Source organism: Dermacentor silvarum, chromosome 11 (assembly GCF_013339745.2).
Source record: "Dermacentor silvarum isolate Dsil-2018 chromosome 11, BIME_Dsil_1.4, whole genome shotgun sequence".
NCBI classification, from domain to species: Eukaryota; Metazoa; Arthropoda; class Arachnida; order Ixodida; family Ixodidae; genus Dermacentor; species Dermacentor silvarum.
The window spans coordinates 87,834,740-87,856,541 of record NC_051164.1 but is presented as its reverse complement, the minus strand read 5'-3'; the positions used below and the strand labels follow the sequence as shown (position 1 = coordinate 87,856,541).

Here is a 21,802-nt window from a genome sequence, read left to right as displayed (position 1 = left end):
CCATACTAAAACCGTCTTCCTGCAAAGTTTCGTTTGCGGCACGGTAACACTATTTCCCTTAACCCCGTTATTATGCTAACGTTAAGCTAAAATGTCTAGTGACAGGACGGCAGCTTTACGCGGAATCGGTTGAGTGAGCTTAACTTTACAGGTAGGTCCATTATTAAGGTGAACACACAAAATAGCAGAACATGTGAGTTTCCTTTTATAGCTCAAGTCTGGCAACGTCTAGTTTTGCTGCAGATGACATGCGGAAGATGGCGCAGGCTTTTTACCTGCATACTGCATTGACAGCACTTCCGCAGGCACCAGCAACTACAGCACCCAAAAGATGTGAGCCAGCTGTCTGAGAGTGTGCGCTTTAACAATGGACCTACCAGTCGTAATTTATCGAATTATCCTGTGTGCTGAATTAAAGGAAATGCAGAGCTTCTTTATTTGGAAGTATTTACGCAATCCAAGCGCTCTCCAGAATCTAACGCACGCCCAGTTTCTGTGGATCCATAGCAAAAAAAGAAAAAAAAATGTTTGTGCCGAACTTTAACACTCACCCGATTGCATTCCGACAATCGGAAAACAGGTGTAACCTAACAGAAATTTATTCACACTTAGTTTCCATCGTTGTCACTCTCAGACAGCTCTTAGTTGCTATCGGCCACAGCACAGTCCTTCATGCGGCCCACTGCGTTTAATATACCGCATTTCTATAGAATGACTGCAAAGCCATTCAAAAAAGTGTTTGATCCCTCTTTCAGAGCAATTTATCACAACACGAAAGTGAAACGTGTATTCCCAACTAGCAGTGGCTGCTTTCTTGCACATTCACAAATACAAGTCCACAAATCTGCAGTCTTTTAATTGCAGTTTCACTCGAAGAGGACAGCGATAGCAAGCAAGCAAGGCCTGTGTTGCTGCCCAGCGTAAACTATTTATGTCTATTTATGCCCATTGTCTATGTGCAGCTTTTGCAATGTATATATCAGTTATCAGTTTTACACAGACCGATTATTTAAAACCATTCAACTACAAGCCACTCATAATTTTATGAGAGGGGTCCAATTTTTAGACTTTTATGCGTTTTATTCTGTTTGATTACGGATAAACTGTTTTTGATCTTCCCTCGTATGGACATTCTCCTATATGAAGTCACGGCCAAGCCATGCGGAGCTTCAAATAAATAGATGAAAATTCACTGGTACTCAAGCCACAATGAACACCAGCACAAAGGCATGAAATTTCTTAACTCTTGAACTGAATGGTTGAATGTTTCAAAGCAACAACTGTGCTACGGGAAACTCGGAAACTCATTGTCATAGACAAGGGCATTAAATGATGGCCCCATACAATATAATGAAGTCTGGAAGATCTAGCAGAGGAAATTTGCACTGCCCAACTCAGTTAAATATCTTGGAAGCATGTTTAGTTTATTCAGTTTTGTCATAATGTTCCTTTGGGAGCGTCAGAGTCCCTCAGCAGACTGTACTAAAATATATTTACAACGAAAATTTCTTGAAGTTCCTTGGAAGAAGAATCACCACTGCTAAATATGCAAGCAGGAAAGATGACCCTACTGCACGAAAACACTAATGTGGTATACTGTTTAACGGACATTACCTTACATGCATACGAAGTGAAACAATTGTACATTAGCAAAACAGCAACTTATACTGCAACATGCTTCTCTCAATAAGACAGTTTTGATTTTTTTCAACATTTTTCAGAAACAATAAATCAGTTTAGATTGGTAGACTACTCTTTCGAAACTCTATTTGGCAGAGCTAGAACCCAAGTTGATAATTGGTGGAGAATGACAACCAAATTTCACCTTTTGAGTTTTGTGCTCAAGCATATCAGTGTGTCATCGTGGAGTCCACTATATTTTAGCACACTTGTCCAGTTTCTACACAGCAGAAGTTCACAAAGCTTCCAGGATGTGCATTTCCTTACTTTTGAATCAATGCAATCATTCGTCACTGATGAACAATTTAATTAGCTCCAAAGAATGTCAAAATCGTCGACATATCGGGAAGCAAGTCCAAGGTGACCTCACCACTCGTCTTTCATTTTGTTTCTTCATTCTTTCCACCTTACCAAGCCTCTACTCACTACAAGGCTGGCCACCCTGGCATTCCAGACGTATAATCTGCCAATCTAACTCAACTTCTCTTTAGTATTAATGCTATTGTAACCACTGCATATGATACAGCAAAACTTTGGAGAGCTGAGTTAGGCTTGCAGCTGCTCATTCATTTTCCTTTCCCTTTCATGGTTCAATGAAACAACAAGTGCAACATTAAAAAGCATAGAAACAAATAAATAGAAAAGAGTAACACTACTATGATAATCTTCTGCCATAGGAATGTAGCAATGAGCTTTAGACAATTACTTGCAAGCAATGAAGCTCTATAACATTAAATCAAAGACATAACGAGAGGAATGTTCTATGCGATTCACAACAACTTCAAGAAGTTCTTCCTTCTAACACAACTCCAATTTATAATACAACATAAGGCCTAAAACAATCTTGACTGTTTCAGTGGGCGAAATTTCATTTTTCTTTGAAGTTTACATATCCTCCATGTTTAGAGCAGGAGATTGTTTGAGAACACGTCTATTGAGAGCACATCTGCCCTACATGAGTTTCAATAACAAAACGTGAATTGGGCCTTAGGCAAATATTAAACACTATTTTATAAACAGCAATGGATTCGCAGTGTAATTCGATAAGTTACCATGAGTACCACAGCCTCAGAAATATACTTAAACACCGCAACAATTACTGCAGCCATACACCCCCGAATGGTAGCGCAGGCATTAAAGAACTACTAGTCACGTAACATTGGCTGCATGACTAGCTCAATTTCACAGATCCGTTTTTAATACATCACCGTAACTAGGCTCTGTCGGGATGATATATAAAGGTGTCAATCAAAGTGCACCAGTGAAGAAACCGATAAACTCTCACTCAGCCAAGGCACACAGTCACATTAGGCGTGAGAATGTAGTTGTGGATTGACTAAACTGGGCACACTACTGAAGCAGTTCAAGATTGACTTCTTGTTTACATTGCTCTGCAGAACCAAAGAGACTATACAAAGGATATGGCTGCCAAGAAGCATACAGCTCTCATTACACTCTAGATTAGGCATGTGACACATTGTACGATATGCTGCTAATCACTATTTAGCCTTTGTAACCGAAATAAGAACAGGAAAAAAAAGCTTCATAGCTTTGTCATGTTTGCACACTAATGAACAGTCCATGCCTGTGCTCACTATACTGTTAAAGTTATAGTATATCAAGCGGCATGGATTGCTTCCCTGTTAATTTTAGAGTTGATTGAAAAAGTTCCCAATCTTGTATGGCCTCAGTTTGAAACCTCAGCCTCTGACTCGTGTAAATCTTTCACTGCAACTACCCATAAGTAAGAGTAAAAATCCAACAAATAAGCTCATGTTAACTAAAATTAGCATTGCCTTTAACAGACTGTTAGCCAATTTTACGACTGCGGAACAGTGAATGAAGTAAAGTTTGGATAACAACATCCGTTTTCTCTTGCTAGACACTCAACCTGTGCAAATGGATAAACATGTGAACACAGCACATTGTGGGTTCATTGTGGGGAACACAGCACTCAATGAAAGTGCACACTATGAATTCATTACACAATACACGTGATAAATATTACAAAGAAGCATCACATCACTGTAAAAGGTCACAGTACAATCCACAACAAGTCTGTATCCTTCTGCACAAATTGTCCACGAAAGGGGCCTATAAAAATAGAAAACAGACCACTTGATCCAGGTTACTTGCAAAGAATGAACTTCAAAAGTAATCTAGCACGGCAGATTGAGTTTTCCTTCTAACATTACACATTCACCCTGCCTCCATTTGCATTGGCTCCTCAATCACACAAGACAACACTTGCACAATTCAGCATGTGCTTGTCTAAATAGCTGTAACAACCACGTGACGGCGACTACTGCACGTGCAATAAGTGCAGTAGTCATGCAACATAAAAAAAACAACTTTATATTAAAGCATTTGTCAACAAAATCTAGCCAAAAGCTTTCTAGTCAAGACCAACAAACAAAAGGAAGCAAAGTAACTTCTCTAGGATCGTCCCGCATATCACAACGCAAGGTAGGGATCCCGTTTCCAGTTTCAAGCAACAAAGGACCATCTGGGGATTTAGCGGTGCTACCAATTCGTGATAACACTTGTCTAACCAGGGTCGACTGCATGCACTTACACTGTACAGGAAATCACAAGCATAAAAAGGTAAACAAAAAGTAGTCACACTTGGAACCAAGTTGAGAAAAATCTGTCTTGGACCTTCGGTGCAAACACAGACGGTTCAGCTGTGCAGCGTCTGCTCCAAAAAGCAGAAGCTCGACGAGAATTTCTTCCTCCAGTCAATCACCACACGAACATGCGCGTCACTTAAGTTTCATTCAGACACTGCACACATTCTGGAATTGCTCATTCCCTTAAACCACTGTTTTTTGTTGACTGTATCTCCCTGTCGCCACAAGTAAGCAGTCTGTTCATTACGTGGTCTAGCTAGGGTCCCCTTGTCAAAGGCCCATGAGCTTCTCATTGTAAGGGCTAAGAAGGTGCAGCGCAGTGCCATTCATGCCGTTGATGTGCTTGTGCTGGTCAGCAGTCTTAATCAGTGGATTCAGATCTTGAGATGACACAGGCAGAGCTTTCCGGGCTGCTTTGTTTGCATCATATTTTGCCTGTCGGTCATCAAAAACAGAAAAGAAAAATGTTTAGAACATGATAGCACTTGACAGAATTTTGTCAAAACAAGAAACTAGTGCTTTAACCATTCAGCCACCATTATGTCATACTCAAGAAATGCCTTTTTATGCTACCTATGATATCTGTGGTGTTTCTGTTTGCTTTTCGCTCGACTGACTGCAAATGATTTACAGTCTTCTCAGCTTTTTTAGGTTATCTGTGATAGCTGTGGTGTTTCGGTTTGCTTTTCACCTGACTAACTGTTACTGACACAATGCGGCTCACTGTTGTATGTTTCTGACGGTCAGGCCCTGTACCCTCGAACCCTGTGAATGTCAGTTCTTGGTTGATCCTCACTTGGAGCAGTGGTCTCTGTGTTTTACAGCATGCCACGCCTGCTGCCATTTGGCCAGTTGCGTTAGGCCTCATCCCTGGCCATGTCACAGTGACACAACTACTACTACTACTACAATGTTTGTTTACTGCTATACGAAAAGATTTGCACAAGCACAAAAAAAAAAAAATATTCGCAAGTCAATATGTCTAACAAGCTCGCTCACACTGATTGTTGAACAGAGATGCAGAGTCTCAAAAGCACAGCCCCAACAGAAAATACAGACGTTAAGAAACAGATGAATGACTACAAGATAGAAAATATACTTTTATAAATTATTAAGCTGATGTGCATCATACTATGGTGATCAGAAATGACATGCTCCATCACAGATAGTTAATAAGAAGCTTTAGCTTGGTGCCAACTGAAAGAGAACAACACGTTGGGAAAAAAAGATTCTCTTTAGTTCAGCAGACTGCAAAATCTATTTATACAAGGGTGGTACTTAGGGATACTTAGATCATTTTTAAGTTTTATGGAATTTTTAAAAATCGCTTATGGCAGATAGCATAATTCTTGACATCGAGCTGGATTATTCAAAGAGGCGGACAATAACACGAGAAACAGAAACACATAATCAACTAAATATAATCCACTAATTAAATTTTTAATTACTTCACAGCATGCAATTTACAAATTGTAGCCAGTGAGTTTGCAAGACGTATCCATTTAAAATGAATTTCCAGAATGACACCGCTTTCGAAATTCTTCACACAGGAAAACTGCTCATGCATCCTTTCCTTTTTTTTTTTTTAATATTTACCATCACAATTCCACACCTAAAAGAAGAACTACTTTTTCATCTTTCATACATTATTAGGGAGTTTTAGATTTTGCACACCCAAACCACCGGCTTTACAAAAGAATGCAGGAAGGTGTACAAAAGAATGCAAGCAACGCCTGACGCTTTGGCTGTGCAAAGGTCCTTTTGGGTACCAAAAGCCGTTTGGGTGTGCAAAATCTAAAACTCCCTATTATTCCACACCAACTATCATTATTGTTCAAAAATGCATTTGAAGAACATTTCTTGTTTTATCTTTGGGTAGTACAGTGGACTCTGGATAAACTAAACTCACCTGAACGGAACTGTGGAAAAACAGGACAGCGATACCAACTTTGGTTGGCCACCCATAGGAACAATGTTACCAAACTTCGTTTAAACGGAATGCCTCTTTTTGTGAACTTCGGTTCAAAGGAACTCAAACCGCAACTGCAAAACTCACCTAAACGGAAATGCCGGATAAACGGGACAGCGATACCAACTTTGGTTGGCCACCCATAGGAACAATGTTACCAAATTTCGTTTAAACGGAATGCCTCTTTTTGTGAACTCCGGTTAAAAGGAACTCAAACCGCAACTGCACCAACCTCACCGGCTGTCATGAAACAAGATTAGGTTGACAAGAATTTCAAACAGTGATGCTAAACAGCCAAGAAAATACATTGTATCAGTCTTGTGTGCTGTTGTGGCATCAGCAGCTACTCCGCAGCACTCACATTACCTAGTTTTCGCGTTGCTTTGTGCATCTTGATGGCAAGTCAAAAACCAAGAGCACGAGAACAAATAACTTGTGCAAAAGAAGCTGTAATACTCCAAGTAGAGTACATTACCGTCCCTTTTTCACCACAGTGAAATTAAAACACTCGACGCTTTTGAAGCAAAACAATTTCTCATCATTTTTGCATCCTTCGCATAAATGCATCTTCTGATAAATGAAACTCTATTTCCTACCCCTTAAAGTTCGATTTAAGCGGAGTCTACTGTATACACTGGGTGGCCCACCTAACTTGTCAAAAAATTTCTAAATATGCAAGTGCCACGTAGCTGGACAGAACAAAGGTAATATTGTTTGCCATTGCTTGGAGCAAGTCAGGCTATTTTTTGTATTTCCAGCTAATGACATAATTAGTTATTGACTTATTATTAATTAAACAACTGCTCAAATATTATACTCGGAGCATAAGTATCCATCAGAAAATTGTAGACCACGAGCATCGCATGCATAATGTGCAGGATGTGGGTTCACCGCCCACAAGCAGAGAGTTTTTTTTTTTTTTTTCCAACTTTATATTGTCCCTTTGCCTTACCATTTCTACATTTCAATTAAAACAGTACATAACTTCACCGATGCCTTCCTTGGATTCATTATCTCTTGCTTTATTGTTGTATTAAACAAAAATCAGGCCCCTCGGTTTTCTTTCATCATGTTTAACTACAATAAATTTTAACTTGAGCTAACTTTTTTTTTTTTTTTACAAATGTGTAGAACTCGTCGTCAAAGCACTCTAGGGCAAATTGATAGGACTGGTAATTGCACAGTCTTCTTTATCAGCATATAAATAGACCCTTAGCAGATGACACAAGCACCTGGCAACATGTGGTGCAAGGTGGATAAAATATGAATCTTGGACTGCTGTGCAAGGCAGCTGCCTGGGTGCAACAAGAAGTGCAGCTCGTACTGCTGCAGAAGCTGATCAGTACTGGTGTCAGCTGAAAAAACTGAGAGCTGATCGTGTTTTTCAAAAAGGTGAACAACTACAGACTCATACTTCTCTTGGCGGTACATGCTCCGGTACGGCATTGTATCCAACGAGCCGGTTATATTATCAATTTGTGCTTATTGCCGCGAAGATGCAGGAGACACTGCAGGCGCTTAACGATGATTGTGAGTATGTGCAAAGCAAGAAGCAGACCCATCAGACCGAGTCAGAGAGATTCTGGGTTCTGTGTCACTTCTGGCAAACTTTAATGACAGTCTTGTTTTCTTTCCTTCTTCTACTTTATTTTTATTTTTTCACTGGTTTCACTTCAGCATCAAAAACATTGATTTCCGCAATCTATCTAGGACACATCAATTTACATTTCAAGCGCAAAAAATTTTGTGCCGGACCTTCTCTGTATCTAAAGTTGGCCTTCAATCTCAAGGTCTTTCACAGGTTTACTAAGACACACTGTGTGCACATAAGGGCCTGATTAGGGCTTACTGCAGTGCAGCAGGAATGCATGACATGAACCCCAAGAGACCTACGACAGTAAGCATGTAGGCTGAGTAGCCGTACCTTGTTGTAGCAGAGGACACCAAACACAGCGGTGAGCATGCCAAAGACGTTGAGGGGCGTGACGGGGTTGTGCAGCATGAGCAGGGACACGGTGATGACCGAAATCCGCTTTGTCGCGTTGCAGACGGAGTAAGTGAGCGGTGAAACCATGTTGAGCACCGTGAACGCAACCAGGTTCTGAGCAAAGTTGAGGGCCCCGTCCACAAAGAGTAACAGCAACACCGTGATGCCGTCAGACTGCTTGAACTGTGGTGCAAGAGACAAAGGAAGAAACAAGCAGCTTTACTAAACAAGACTCTTGCGATAGGGCCTCCACATACAGATCAAATTGAGCAGAAACATTTCTAGCAGTCAAAGGATTTCATGAAGGCAAATATACAGGGTGATCCAAAAGTAACAGAAAACATTTTCGCATTGGCTTATAGATGAGCAAGAAGATGCGAGATGAACATGCCATTTATCTGCCTACATCCCAGATGAGCAATCTTGGTTCTCGAATCTAATGCAAGGAGCAGGTAAATACCATGAATTATGTTTTCTAAACTCTGCATGTTGCACACCTCAGAATCACAAATAATAGAATGTGACATACAGGGCAGTCAAATGATCCCTGAACACCTAATAAGTTCAGCAAAAAACCTACACAAGGTATTTCAAGCAAATCGCACTGGTCATTTCACACTAATTATCATCAGTTGAACATTAATGCACATGAATAATGTGCTTTATGTTCATTTGCAACTTGCACTCACATCTGCCAAAGCCATAAAACCAGTGCGGCGACTAGTGTATTGTGTGGCTTGTCTAATCAGCCTACCAGTGGCCATCACGAAACTCATACAAGGTGATGACTATGATTATGACACATTGTTTATGTAAGGCAACAACTTGAACGTCATCATCGTTCTTGACAAAGTTTTAAAATTTAATTCTGGGGTTATATGTGCCAGAACCACAACCTGAATATGAGGCACATGAGCATTTTATCATTTTGCCCACATCAAAATGCATCTTGTTTGTTTGTTTGTGTGTGTGAGCATGTGTGTACACACAAAAGCTTGGCAGTATCTGTGGTAGCATTGTATAACATTTGTTTGGCAGAAATATTTAAAGCCAAAAGCTTTTTAAAATCAAGTTTTCAGTTTTCACAGATTTGATTGTTTTACTGGCACATTTTCTGAGAAGACAGTAGCGTTAAAGGTCTAGACATGTCTAAAGTCACATAAAAGTAAAACCAATGCAAATGGCACAAAAGACAGGACAAGGCGCTTTGTCCTGTCTTTCTTCCTTCTTAGTGTGCTGTCACTGCTGGCGCTTCATCTTTTGAAAGCTATGCACCAACTAGCCCAACAACGTGTTTTACTGGAATAGTTATGTCCACTGCAGGACGAAGACCCCAGCTGACATACCATCTTATAACTGCAAGTTTCTTAATTTCATCACACCACCTATAGTTATCTACCATCCCCTACTCCACTTCCCTTCTCTTGGCACCTATTCTGCACCTATAACAGACCATTGGTTATCTGCCCTATGCATTATGTGTCCCATACAACTCCAATTTTCCCTCTTAATGTCAACTAGAATGCCAGCTAACCTCGTTTTATCTCTAATCCACACCGCTGTCTTCCTGTCTCTTTATGTTACCCCAAATATTTTTCGTTCCATTGCCTGTTGTGCGGTTCTTAGCTTCGGTGTTAAAGACTAAGTTTCTGCTGCATATGTTTGTACTGGTAGAATGTAGTTAATACCTGTTAGTGCTGGGCTGTCTGAAGTCAACTGTTGCCCTGATACTACTGCTAATTACCTTGGTAAATATTTTGTACAATAACAAAAGCAAGCTAATGGATCTATAATTCTACTTTTTAGCATCTCCCTTCTCATGGATTAGTATGATATTGGCATTAGTGAAGAGCATGCCCCAAGCCCTTACCAAAGAAGTGTCCTTGCTAAAACGACGTGCATCGAAGAGAAGCCACACCGGAATGAAAAACATGAGCGCCAGCCTCGCAAATGTATGCAGCAGGCGCAGGTAGTGAACATTGGTGTCTCGAATAACCTGCACGAAGGAAAAGGCAGTGTCCAGATGGCATGAAGCCGCTTCCAGCAAGCTCATGCAATGCAAATTTACAGCACACATCATCTAAAGAAGTAAGGCAAACCATAATGAAGCAAGTACTCAAGCACAATATCAAACGGACAGCATGAAAACCCACTGTCATATATAGGCACCATAAATCTTCCTTTATGCAGTGAAATGACTTCAAATATATAATTCAATATTGAACAAAGTGAAAGGCTATTCATTTCAAATTTCCTTGGAACCCTAAGAAGGCTGTTAGGAGAAAGTAATGTGTGCATTATACACCAAAAACAAAGAATGGGTTGGTGTTTTGTACTATGATGCTCCAGACCTAATAATGAACTTAGTTAACCCAATTATTGTTTACATGACCACACAAAGATGCCAGCAGATGTCAATCCCTGTACAAATAGAGGTCCGCTGCATAATGCAACAAAGTTTCACAATCTCATAAAATTGCAGACTTGTGATTGGCACAATAGACAGATGCAAATCACGTGTCACCCACCTAATGCAATAACATGTCACAAATGCAATCACAAGTCTAATGTGGCTACATGAATGACTTCACAACACAATATATAAATGAGAGGCACAAGAAGAATAGTAACCTTTTTTGTGTATATGTTCTGCAGCGAGAAGCCAATGGTGGATACCAAGGCACTGATCAGGCCAGTCATGTCGAAGGAAATCTCGGTCATAGTTGCCACCATAACCCCAAAGATTATGGGCAGCAATGATGCATAGACCTGCAAGTATTGATGCATCAATTTGAAAAGCCACACACATAACACCGAATGAGTTTGGAACTATCATGATGAGAAAAGAAATTTGTGGAAATAAGACTCATTACAAGAATGAACAGAAGTGAACAACAGCCACCAATATCGAAGCAAAAGAACATTTTTTCAAGGAATCAGCAGTGATACCGTGAGCTATATTATATTAGTGTTTCCGGCCCTTTTTGTGCCGCACAACTAGTGTCAGTGCTACCCTTCGCAAAGAGTTAGGAACATAGCAGTTACCATCCACATATAATTCTGGGCAAAATGCACACCGCAGAGAACCACCGACAAGCTAGACTTGTTGGTGTGCTCATAGTTAAATTTCTTCTTAGTAGATGTTTGGCAGCATTCTGTTCGGTCAATGTGCCTCAATTGATTGACCAATGAGATTTAACGTCACAATATGACACGCAAATTATAAGAGACACCTTAGTGGACCGTCCACTATAAATTTCGACCAACTGGGGTTCTTTGAGGTACTATTTGCAGTCATTCAAATGTGAACAGTGGAGTGCACAGAGAGTGCGTGGTTATGTGCAACCTACTAATAATGAAGGGGCGTGAACATGTACGACCAATAGTGATGTGTGACTAGAGGTGTTGATGACACATAAGTGTTCGTCTTACGGCTTCATTCTCTTTGCTTTCCACTAGATTGTACAAAAATCGTCAACGTTTGTGGTGCAATAGGTTAGCAGAAAAAATTTTAAAATGGGCGGCACTCTTTTAGGAGCGAAGCTCCTTATAGCGGCACCCGTTCCGTCCCCGTTGTCGTAGTAGTAGTGTGTAACCAGTCTGAGAAAAATTAGAAAAAAATTCCGAAGTTGTGTCCGTAGCGCGGAATCGAACCAGGGACCCCTCGCTTCCGAGCGCGCGGCGTTAGCCCACTACGCCACGAAGCGCACATAGACACACGCACCACGATGGCAATAAATACCCAACATTAACGAAAGGCCGCGTTTCTAGCGCGTTTCTAACGCGTTTGTGCTAGCGCGTTACGGCCCGTGTAAGAAGCTGGTGTAAGACGCTGTGGCCTCTCCGCCTTACCTTCAACGCGTTTCGAACGCGCTGCCCAAGGCGGTGGCAAGTCAAGTTCAAGTCGAGGAGCGTTTATGAATACGGGGGGTATACTCTCTCAGCAGTCATGTGATGGCGTCGGCAAACGCGGTGCACGTTCCGGCATGTGTAAATGGCTGCGTAAGACTCTGTGGCCGCTCCCCCCCCTTACTAGAGAGTACTGCACGTTTCTAACGCGTTTGTGCTAGCGTCCCCTTAAGCGGGAGATCCGATGATTCCCTCCGGAGCTTCGCCCACTCATCATCATTCACCCCGTGGATATGCTGTGATTTTTTTTACTGTTTCTTTTTTTTTCTTTCGTTACCCTTTCATGCCACATACATTAACAGTGCATCGTACTTTGCATAAAAAAACACACACACTGCTATTTGCATCTTAACGACTGTAGATAGTACACCAAAAGCTCAGTGCATGAGCTTCCTTGCATTTTTTTCCCCCGTCAGAATGCGCTTATCGCAGACTAAAATCTTGTGACCATAAGTGCAGGAGCAGAATGCTACAGCCACCAAGCCACTGCGGCAGGTCAATGTGCCTCAATACCAGGCACAGGGCATTGATTAGCAGACTGCACTGAAGGGGCTAGTTAGTGCGCATTCATAATAAGCCTTAGTGCAAACAGGACGACATAAGAAGGGGTCAGGACAAGGGGCTTGTAAGATGTCAGGACAAGGAGCAAATAAAGATGTCAGTTGAGAATGTGCCTTGTCCTGTCTTGTAAGATGTTAGGACAAGGAGAAAATAAAGATGTCAGTTGAGAAAGTGCCTTGTCTTGTCTCCTTCTTGCGTCATCCTGTTCGTGCTTAGGTTTATTATGAACAGGGCATTGAGGCACTACATCTTGCAGCTAGACTTTCTGTCGTGTTATTGGCTATGATAAAAGCAATGCGGTTGTCTAGGACAGCATGTACTATTCTGCTTCCACATCACCCTAGTGGTGTCATCTGTTTGTGCATTTCAGAGGTCAAAGGAAGGAATATGGTATCAGACAAGGACTGACAGTGTGCACCTCTTAGTGGCAAACTGCAACAAATTTATACATTGGCTAAGTTGATTATAAATGAGTTGTATGTAGTACTGTCAAAGCAATCTTGTCAAAGCTGCACATCTGCTAATTGTACACATAATTTATTACAGCCTTTAAATAGTACCTAAGCAGACAACGCATGTACCATGGCGGTCAGTGGATATGTCGCATATCCCAGCACACCACCTCCGACATTTTCAGCGAACCGCAGGTGCCACCTAATCTCGAGGTCATGCCTAGGTGTCATTTCTGCCAAGTGGTAATGGCGACACATTTTTCAGTTTCGGTATTAAAAGCATTTCTCTTCGTGAGCTTTTCATAATGCATACACTTGTATCTGGGACTTTGTATGGAGGCTGCTCTATACATAACCAAAGGAAACTAGGCCCTTTACTTGGTCCAAAATTATGCTGAAGTTGGTCTTTAACAGACGTCAATAAATAAGAAAGACAGTTAACTTGTGACTATATTAAAACAAGATGCTCCATGCAGGTCTCAAGCTCTCAGCGAACCAAGTAGTTTATCTAGCATGAACAGATATTGCAGAGTGGCGTTTCATGGCAGTTCATTGTTTTTGCCTTGCAGCCGCCCATGTTTCTAGCTCAACGTATGACCCTAACACAGACCAACCTTTATCATGCAGCTGCTTTTCTTTCAAACACTGGCACATCTGGATGTGCCTTCTAAGAGATGTCACAAGATGGCAATGAAGCGAGCTCTGAAACATTTGCCTGCACTTGAAGGGTGGCTTGAGTGACAGGTAAGGCTTTGTCTGAGAAACATGACTGATGGTCTATTACGTATGTGAAAAGACGTCATACAGAGCTGAAGTACATGACAGAGGGTACTGCCATGCTATTTGTGAGAGAGGCCTCAATGGTATATGCCCAAGCTGCCAAGTGTTGAAAACTTCTCTGCCACTTTCTTGCATGGAAGAGCAAGGGATAGATAAAAAAGATGGTAGGGATGTTAACCAGTCACTTGCATGGAAGGAATCGATAAAATGACAGAACCTAGAATGAGAATTAGAAGTGCACACACGTAAAAATATTCACAGTGTATAATTGCAAATAAACCGTAGTAGCTCCTTCATGTTTCTTTTGAAAAACAATGACAATGTAGCAGTGCTACTATCTGCCTCAACCATGGAGGTTAAGAAAGAAGAAGAGGACGCTCGAGCAGAACACACGATAGTCGGCAGCCAAGGGCAAGCAGTATGCCTGGCCGCTCTGCCACTGATGATTCTTAATAAATGTAGCCGTGGTCGCCCTCACTGGCGACTTCCACATATTGGTGACCTGGACGTGGACCGCCATGACAACTACACCCTGAGCTCCCACTGAAGACAACTTTATGGATGGCGTTGCTGCCGCCTCCGTCTTTCTACAAGAGCAACCCAGTGGCCTGGTTTCTGCAGCTGAAGGCCCACTTCTTCCTTCGCCAGGCCAGCTCACAGCGAGACAAATACCACTAGGGAGTTGAGTTCGTAACAAACAGTCTAAACGAGGTACTGGCACAACCCAGTGACCGGCCATATGGCGGGCTCGAAACATTTCGTGTCATTAGATATGGCCAGCTCGTCAAGCCAGCAGCCACGATGATGCCCGTGACACCTGACCCACAGATACGCGCTACCTCGGATGAAAGTACGACTTCAGCGCTGCAAACACCTAAGATTATCCCGAAGCATTACCACCGCACTGCCTCTTCTTTCATCATGTCGCCATCAGGAACACTGTTCTACTTGCCCATACCCAAGTTTGAGCGACGGGACATAGAGGGCTGGTTAGTATAGCTAGAGGCAGCTCTAGCTCAGAACCTCATCACCATTCAGCAATTAAATACAAGGTTCTGCAGCGTGTACATGTGCCTCCACAACAAAAACACACAGGATAAAAAGAAATACAAGAGGGGAGTATTTTTCTGCAAATTTTAGCCCATATATCAAAATTTATGAATAATCCTTTAACAATGATCTAAGCTGTTCAAACAACTACCTCGTCAATGTCTCACTCAAACTCGGGCATCCAAAGGCCCCAAAAAGTAGGGCTAGGCAAAAAATTATTTTTTTCATAAACATGAACCAATGTGAATTTGACAACTAATACTATCAGCTTTTAAACAATGGAACTTTTACAAGCTAGTGTACTTTATAAATTAGCAGAAGCACACTGAAATAAGATTGAAATGACATTATGTTACCCCAGCCTGCTAATCACGGCATCATTGTCCCAGTTAGCCAGAGAGTGTGGTAAAGAAAATTAGCAAAACTGAATGAAAACTATCAGCTCTAGTCATTATGACAACATTATTGAAATAAATATTGCACTGTTCAAATGCACTAAAACTTGGCATGAAATAACGAAAAGAAACAGTTTGACAGCTCTGCTGCATTAGTAAATTACACTTCTACAATACCGAAAAAGCCGCTGTTACCGTAACAGGAGGCTTGATGCAACAAGATGCAACAACTGAAGACAGGTGGAGCTGCCACCTTGTAGTGCAAAATATATTTTTTTTCTTCTTTTCTTTGAATATCCTTATTCTTGGCATACCTTGTACATTTCGATGAAAAATAAACATTTCTTTCTAATAATTTTGTCTTATCCTTACAGGGTCTAATACAGATATGTTAAGCATAATAATTCAGCTGCACAAAAGAAATGTGTCTTATGCATGTGTGTGTGTGTTTTATGTGTATCTCTGCTAATACTAGGAGTGAGACAGCCAAATGTGGTGCGACAATGTACTATGCCACAAGTGGCATTATGTTTTAATGTCATTATCATTTAAGTATCAGCAGCCAAATATCATTCAACTTTAACCCTTTCATATGCCAATGAATTCTGTTGACTGAAAACTTACTTTCACCACATTTCTTGCATACTCAGAATCATAAAACACATACAGCTGCAGAATAGATTAAGCATTTTCACTTCTTTAGTGAGTTTTGTCAAGTTTACAGAACATGGAATCCATGCAAGAACTCATTACAGGAACATTACATATGAGAACATCCACTATTTTATGTCTAGCAGGCTTAAAAATCACCCATCCAGGCACTTGAAAATTATTCCTGATGCAACACACTGTGATAAACAATGAAAGTAGTGCACCCACTACATACAATGAAACACTCACACCGAGCAAGTACACACAATCTTCCCACTCATTTTACTAAAACATTTTGAACCAGTTATTCAAGTTTGCAGCACAATTCCAATCAGAACAGTTTCAAGATGCATGCGACACATTATAAGTACCATTACTTTCATCAATGCTATTGCTGTTGACGTACTTTCTTGGCGTAAACAATTGTGTATACAGCATCTTGAAGGGTTAAGGCATTAAGCAGTCAATGTCATTTTCTATGCCCATGTGGCACAGTTATCAAATACACGCGTCACCTATTTTCGGGCCTGGCAGTTGACATTGGGCTCTGATTCGATTTATCCTATAGCTTTTATACATTTCCTTACTATTTGTTCAGGATAAAATATTTGAAACTTGCATGCACATGGAGGGAAAGCTTGTTTCACTGACACAAAGCTTTTTTAGGATTATTAATTTATTTAAGCATCCTAAAGGCCCAAGAGAGTATTACGAAGAGGGGAAGTCATTACACAAGCAGTGTGTAATTCATAGAAACACATGAACAAAAAAAAAAAAAAAAACGTGATTTGAATACTGTAAATGGTAAATACAGTGATTAAAGAATGTGTAGCATACTTTTGATTTGGAACAGTAGGAACAAGAATTTTGTGCAATGAAAACTAGAAAGTAGGACATTTTATGCATATTTTCAAAGAGCTTAGAATCAAACGACCATTGCAGTAAGCACATGGTTGTTATCTTGCACACTTACATGCTCTATTTTTATGATCACAGAGAAGCAGAGCAATACATATGAAAGAAAATGTCTGGCGTGTCGTTATCTCGCAGACTTACACGCTCTATTTTTATGATCACAGAGAAGCAGAGCAACACAGCTGAAAGAAAATGTCTAGCGCGAGAAAGAAAACTTCCAAATAAAAGAATGGGAACAGAGAACGTAGCACTTACCGTCCACGTCTGCTTTTCCTTCAGAATGATCCTAGACAATACTACAGTGAACAGAGGCATGGTGGCTTTCACTGAAAAGCAGAACAAAAATAAAGCAAGCAACATTAATACTTCTGCTTCCATAATGCCTTCCACACATTTTCGCTGCAGGCACAAATAAAATCAGAACAAAGTCTTTGATTTATTTAAAACTTGGTCTGGTCCGAGATGATTAAAACCTAGCTGATCTATCTACAGCAGCTTTTTTATTACTCTTCATGTCTTACAATGAACATAGCATGAGTGAATGAATGTTGCATTTATTATTCTAAAGGTGGCCCTACGGCCTAGAACATGGTATAAAACTTCCTGCACTGTAGTGTAATAAAAAAATACTTCATTTCACATGCCAGCAATCACTTTGTCGTCGCAAAAGGAGGAGAATAAATAACGAAACTGGATCTGCATTCTCAAAACTGCCATTATGCAAATACTGTCTATGATTTGTTGTTGATTCAGTGATTGTTTCGTTACCACAGCAAATGCTAGCCTGAGTGGCATGCACCCAAATGCCAGCAAACTAAGAAACATTCTTACATGAGAAAATATTTGTGAATGTGGGGCCTGTTTTAAATGGATAGAAACACACTGAAATACCACTTGATTAAATGTCCCTTGAACAACCTTCTCAGTGCAATGAACAATTATAAAAGTTGGAGAAAGCTTAAGCTTCGCCTTTAACCCTTTATTGATGAGTGTTCCCCACAGGCAACATACCAAAAAAAAAATTAACATTTTCTTGCAGAGTTTCAGTATTCAGTACAAAGTTTCCGGCTAAATGTCTTCGGCCAACACTGAATGACAGGCAGCAAGTGTCATTTGTTGGTTTAGAGCAGGAACCAGGACGAGGAAGAAGTTTGGCACGCCACTCACTGTCTTTTGAAAGCAATGTCAGAGGAGACAGGCCGATGCAAGATATCCAACTGCGGTGGTGTCACACGTGTGATGTAAAGCCAAAGAAATGTACACCCGTAAGCAAAAGTGTACGGACCAGGGATTGCGCGACACAAGCCGATTTTTTCAACTGCCTGCGAGTGCAACTTGAAATCGAGGACTGCAGTCCAAACTTGGTAGTGCGAACTTTCCAGTGTAGTTGTAAATTTCAGTTTATGCATGTGAATTACGAAGAAATTCAGTTTTTTCAGGCGACCCTGTGGTCCGTATACTTTTGCTCACGGGTGTACATCTATGGTTCACATATGATGAGAGCTGTCTATACAAATTAAAAACGAAGCCTTAGGTGGCTTGGGGTGAAGCCCTCTTTCAATTTCCTACCTGGACTTCTCCCCCTATTGCTGAAAAAATTTTCACAGAATATTTTTTCTTTTTGTTGATTATACTTATTCTTGGATGTGTTTTGCAGATTTAGATTGAAAATTTACATTTTTTTCTGGGTTCTTATATATCTTGTCATTAAAGGGCTAAGAGTGGAACGTGATGGCGTCATTGACAGGAATCCATCACACGTGTCTCAAGAGCGAGTGCGTGCTCTGGCACTTTATGCCCTAGCAGCCACTAAGTCAAACCTCAAACAGCAGCTGGAAAAGAGGTTTGTGTATGAGTTTATGCCCCCCGTAACAGAATCATGTTTTCTCGTATATTCAAACTACAATTCGACACTATCATGTATGTAGGTTGTGTGTAAGTCGTACTTTACGAATTTTCTGACACATTTGACTGAGAAATTCAATTAGTTGAGTAACGCCCATGCGCTACGCAGCGGGCCTGCGTGGTTCGGGATGATATTTCTCTAACGGACTACACCGCCGACACCGGATTTTGTGTGTCACAGGGCCCTTAACACTATCGCCTTAAAATGCACATGCCGATAGCAGAACAGGTTCGTTTATTTACCTTTCACTTTATTGAATTTTCAGTTTAGCAAACAGTTCCTCGAGGTACCTTGAAGTTCATTCAAATTCTGTTTGATATGAACTCTGTGCAGTTTGATATGAACAACGACACTTCCCCTGCCTACCAGTACATTCTAACATTCAATGACATGTCATTATTGGTGATTTGCAACATCTGTTATGACCTGTATTTCTGGAATTTGAATTCTTTATCTTTCTTCTGGTGATGTTAGTATGCTCACTGAATACAAAAAAGCTGCCATCAGCTAGCTAGTGTGAATGGCTAGACACAGCACATTCTGCTCAAGGGCAACAAAGAAAATTATAAAGAAGCATGCACGATTTCTCACGACTGTCGCATTGTTGGGCCCAATGCATTCGCTGTACTGTGCCTGATTGGATGCATTTGTTATTATGAAAAGAGTGAGATAATGGACGCAAAGCAAAAAAAGAGTGAAAGAAAATACAGCTGCATCCATGAGCCTGTCATACAGCCAGCATAATGCTTTATTGCAGCTTTGCTAAACAATACAAACTACTTGGACAGATGAGATGTTGCTTAATTGTGCTCAGCAGCTCATATGGTTGTGCATACAAAACAAGAACATGACATGACACATCTCTCCAATTCATCTAAAATGTGGTTGTGCTGTGTATGTAAAAATGTTCCAAGTTGCCAGTCCTAGAGTGTCAAGAAAAAGAGCATCTTAATAGTCGCAGAACTATCCTATGTGGAGAGCAACACTTTGCTTAATACAAGCAACACCACTTTTCCTGTCCACTCGGACACTGAGCTGTTGAGTCTTATAGAATATCATCATTTCATTTAGCCTTGGCTGGACATGCATTATAGACAATACCAACAGTTTAGATGCACAATGCAGCCTGCTGCAGAGCCCAGCAGTCCTATTAAACTATTGGGCTGCCACTGATACCGGCACGACATCACCATCTTCTTAATGTCAACATTTCAGAAATTTCTAAAAGAACCAAATATGACGTGTAACACTGTGAATTGAGTTGGTCAGTACGACAATTATAGAGGCAGCTGGTCGGTCAATTTTCCGCATGCTAACGTCGAGCATACTGCATTCTAACATAGTGACCAGAAAAGGTACTCAGTAAGAACCGATCTGAAGTATACGCGTACAAGTATTGGACACAAGTCATCAACTTAAAAAAAAAAAAAAAGAAAGGAATGCCACTGCAAATTAAATCAATCCTCAGCAGTACGCAAAGCTTTTCATACACTATCTTTTTACTGTGCAAGTTTTCTCCTCCAGAGAAATGCTGCCTCTTCAACATTTCCATTACCGAAACATTAGAGCCACGAACTGTCGCCAGCTGGCGTAGAACTCTACTAATTAATCAGCACTGCTTGATATCATCTCCCTTGTCCTGTTTAACGCCCTGTCCATTCAGTCATGAACGAATGGGCCTGAATTACCACGATAACGCAGTTTTCAACACTGCGCGAAGACTCGGCACGAGCATGCACAAACCAGTTTTGGCATTAGCATCCTAGCCATGTAGCATCATTAAACTGTCGAGACAAGGCACGTTACGACCGCTCGCAGATCCGCATCGAAACCAGCCGGCCTTGCCCCTACATCGACCCCGTAAATGAATGGGCGAAGGATCACCTGTGTGCGCGTAGGAGACCGGCACCTTCCAGAGGCTGACGTGCGACGTGAGGGAGCTAAAGAACTTGCCGCACGCTAATGGCACGATGCACCGCATGTAGGTGCCCCACTCGAGGTCCAGGTAGGGCCTGATGCCCCACAACGCAAACGCGGGTCCCGAGTACACTGTGATGGAGAACAGCTGGACCATGGTCACGGTCAGCGGGTAGGGAAAGTTGTTGAGCACCACCTTGCCGACGACGTTGTTGCCCGAGCTGATGCCGTACCAGAGCACGCATAGGAGCACGACTTTGACGATCTCGCCGGTGTGGGACGCGTCGGCTGCCATCGTGGCAACAGCCGAGAGCGGCAGCGCGGGAACGAAACCAAGTGGCACGACGTCGCTGGCGTATGTCAGACGCGAGTCCTGCCGGCGACGACGTGCCGCCGACCGCTTCTGCCGCCGCTGTCGGGGCTGGCAGCTGCCGCGCCACGCATAACGGCGATCGCAGACAGGAGCCTGTGGACGTAAGAAGCCGCAGGTGTTGAAACACCGACTTCAACCTTGGCGGCAGCGGAGGCCACGACGTGCGATAAACGCGGCGGCACAGAAGCGACGACGGCACTGGCCACGTCGGCTCGCGAGCTTGCTGCTCCGGCTGCTCCACTTGCAAGCAACCTTGAAAAAGCGCGACCAGCCAGCACAGCGGAAAATAACGAGCGAACGTTGGAAACGCTGAAAAAAACTTGGGCTCACGTCACACTTCCGGCCTCGTTTCGAGTTCTGCTTCCGGTTTGACGAGCGAGGCGGTAATTTCAAAGCGGACTAAAATGTGCAGTGTTCGAGTTCCTTACTGGCGGCTTCGGAACCCTTCGTCGGGCACCGTGTTATCAAAAAAAAAAAACAAACAAAAGGTGCCCCTTTCGTCGAATAATATTGATTGCACGCTAGTTCGTAGATGACAGCACGCCTGTTTCACTGAAAGCGCGCGCAGCAGAGACTTCTATTTCTACGAGAAGTGCTCCAACAAAATGCACTGACTATTCAAGGGCG

The 21,802-nt window shown here is 41.8% G+C and overlaps 1 protein-coding gene across 1 annotated transcript; it reads right to left on the bottom strand.

Annotated features, from left to right (window-relative positions):
* Positions 1–570: 570 nt before the first annotated feature.
* On the bottom strand, positions 571–21,470 carry LOC119433487 (solute carrier family 35 member E1 homolog). Its single transcript, XM_037700723.2, has 6 exons — positions 20,770–21,470; positions 17,235–17,305; positions 10,898–11,035; positions 10,137–10,262; positions 8,204–8,449; positions 571–4,745 (listed from the first exon to the last, which is right to left on the bottom strand). Exons 1-6 carry the CDS (start codon positions 21,095–21,097, stop codon positions 4,581–4,583), a joined length of 1,074 nt encoding a protein of 357 aa, XP_037556651.1. The 5' UTR covers positions 21,098–21,470; the 3' UTR covers positions 571–4,580.
* Between the last annotated feature and the right edge of the window lie 332 nt (positions 21,471–21,802).

What these genes read in the sequence shown, in the direction of transcription:
- LOC119433487 (XM_037700723.2), bottom strand. Translation starts at nt 21,097, where the DNA reads ATGGCAGCCGACGCGTCCCACACCGGCGAGATCGTCAAAGTCGTGCTC. An exon ending in AGGAAAAGCAGACGTGGACG is followed by an intron (nt 11,036 to 17,234) that starts GTAAGTGCTACG and finishes CAATACTTGCAG; the next exon opens with GTCTATGCATCATTGCTGCC. An exon ending in TTAGCAAGGACACTTCTTTG is followed by an intron (nt 8,450 to 10,136) that starts GTAAGGGCTTGG and finishes CTTGCACCACAG; the next exon opens with TTCAAGCAGTCTGACGGCAT.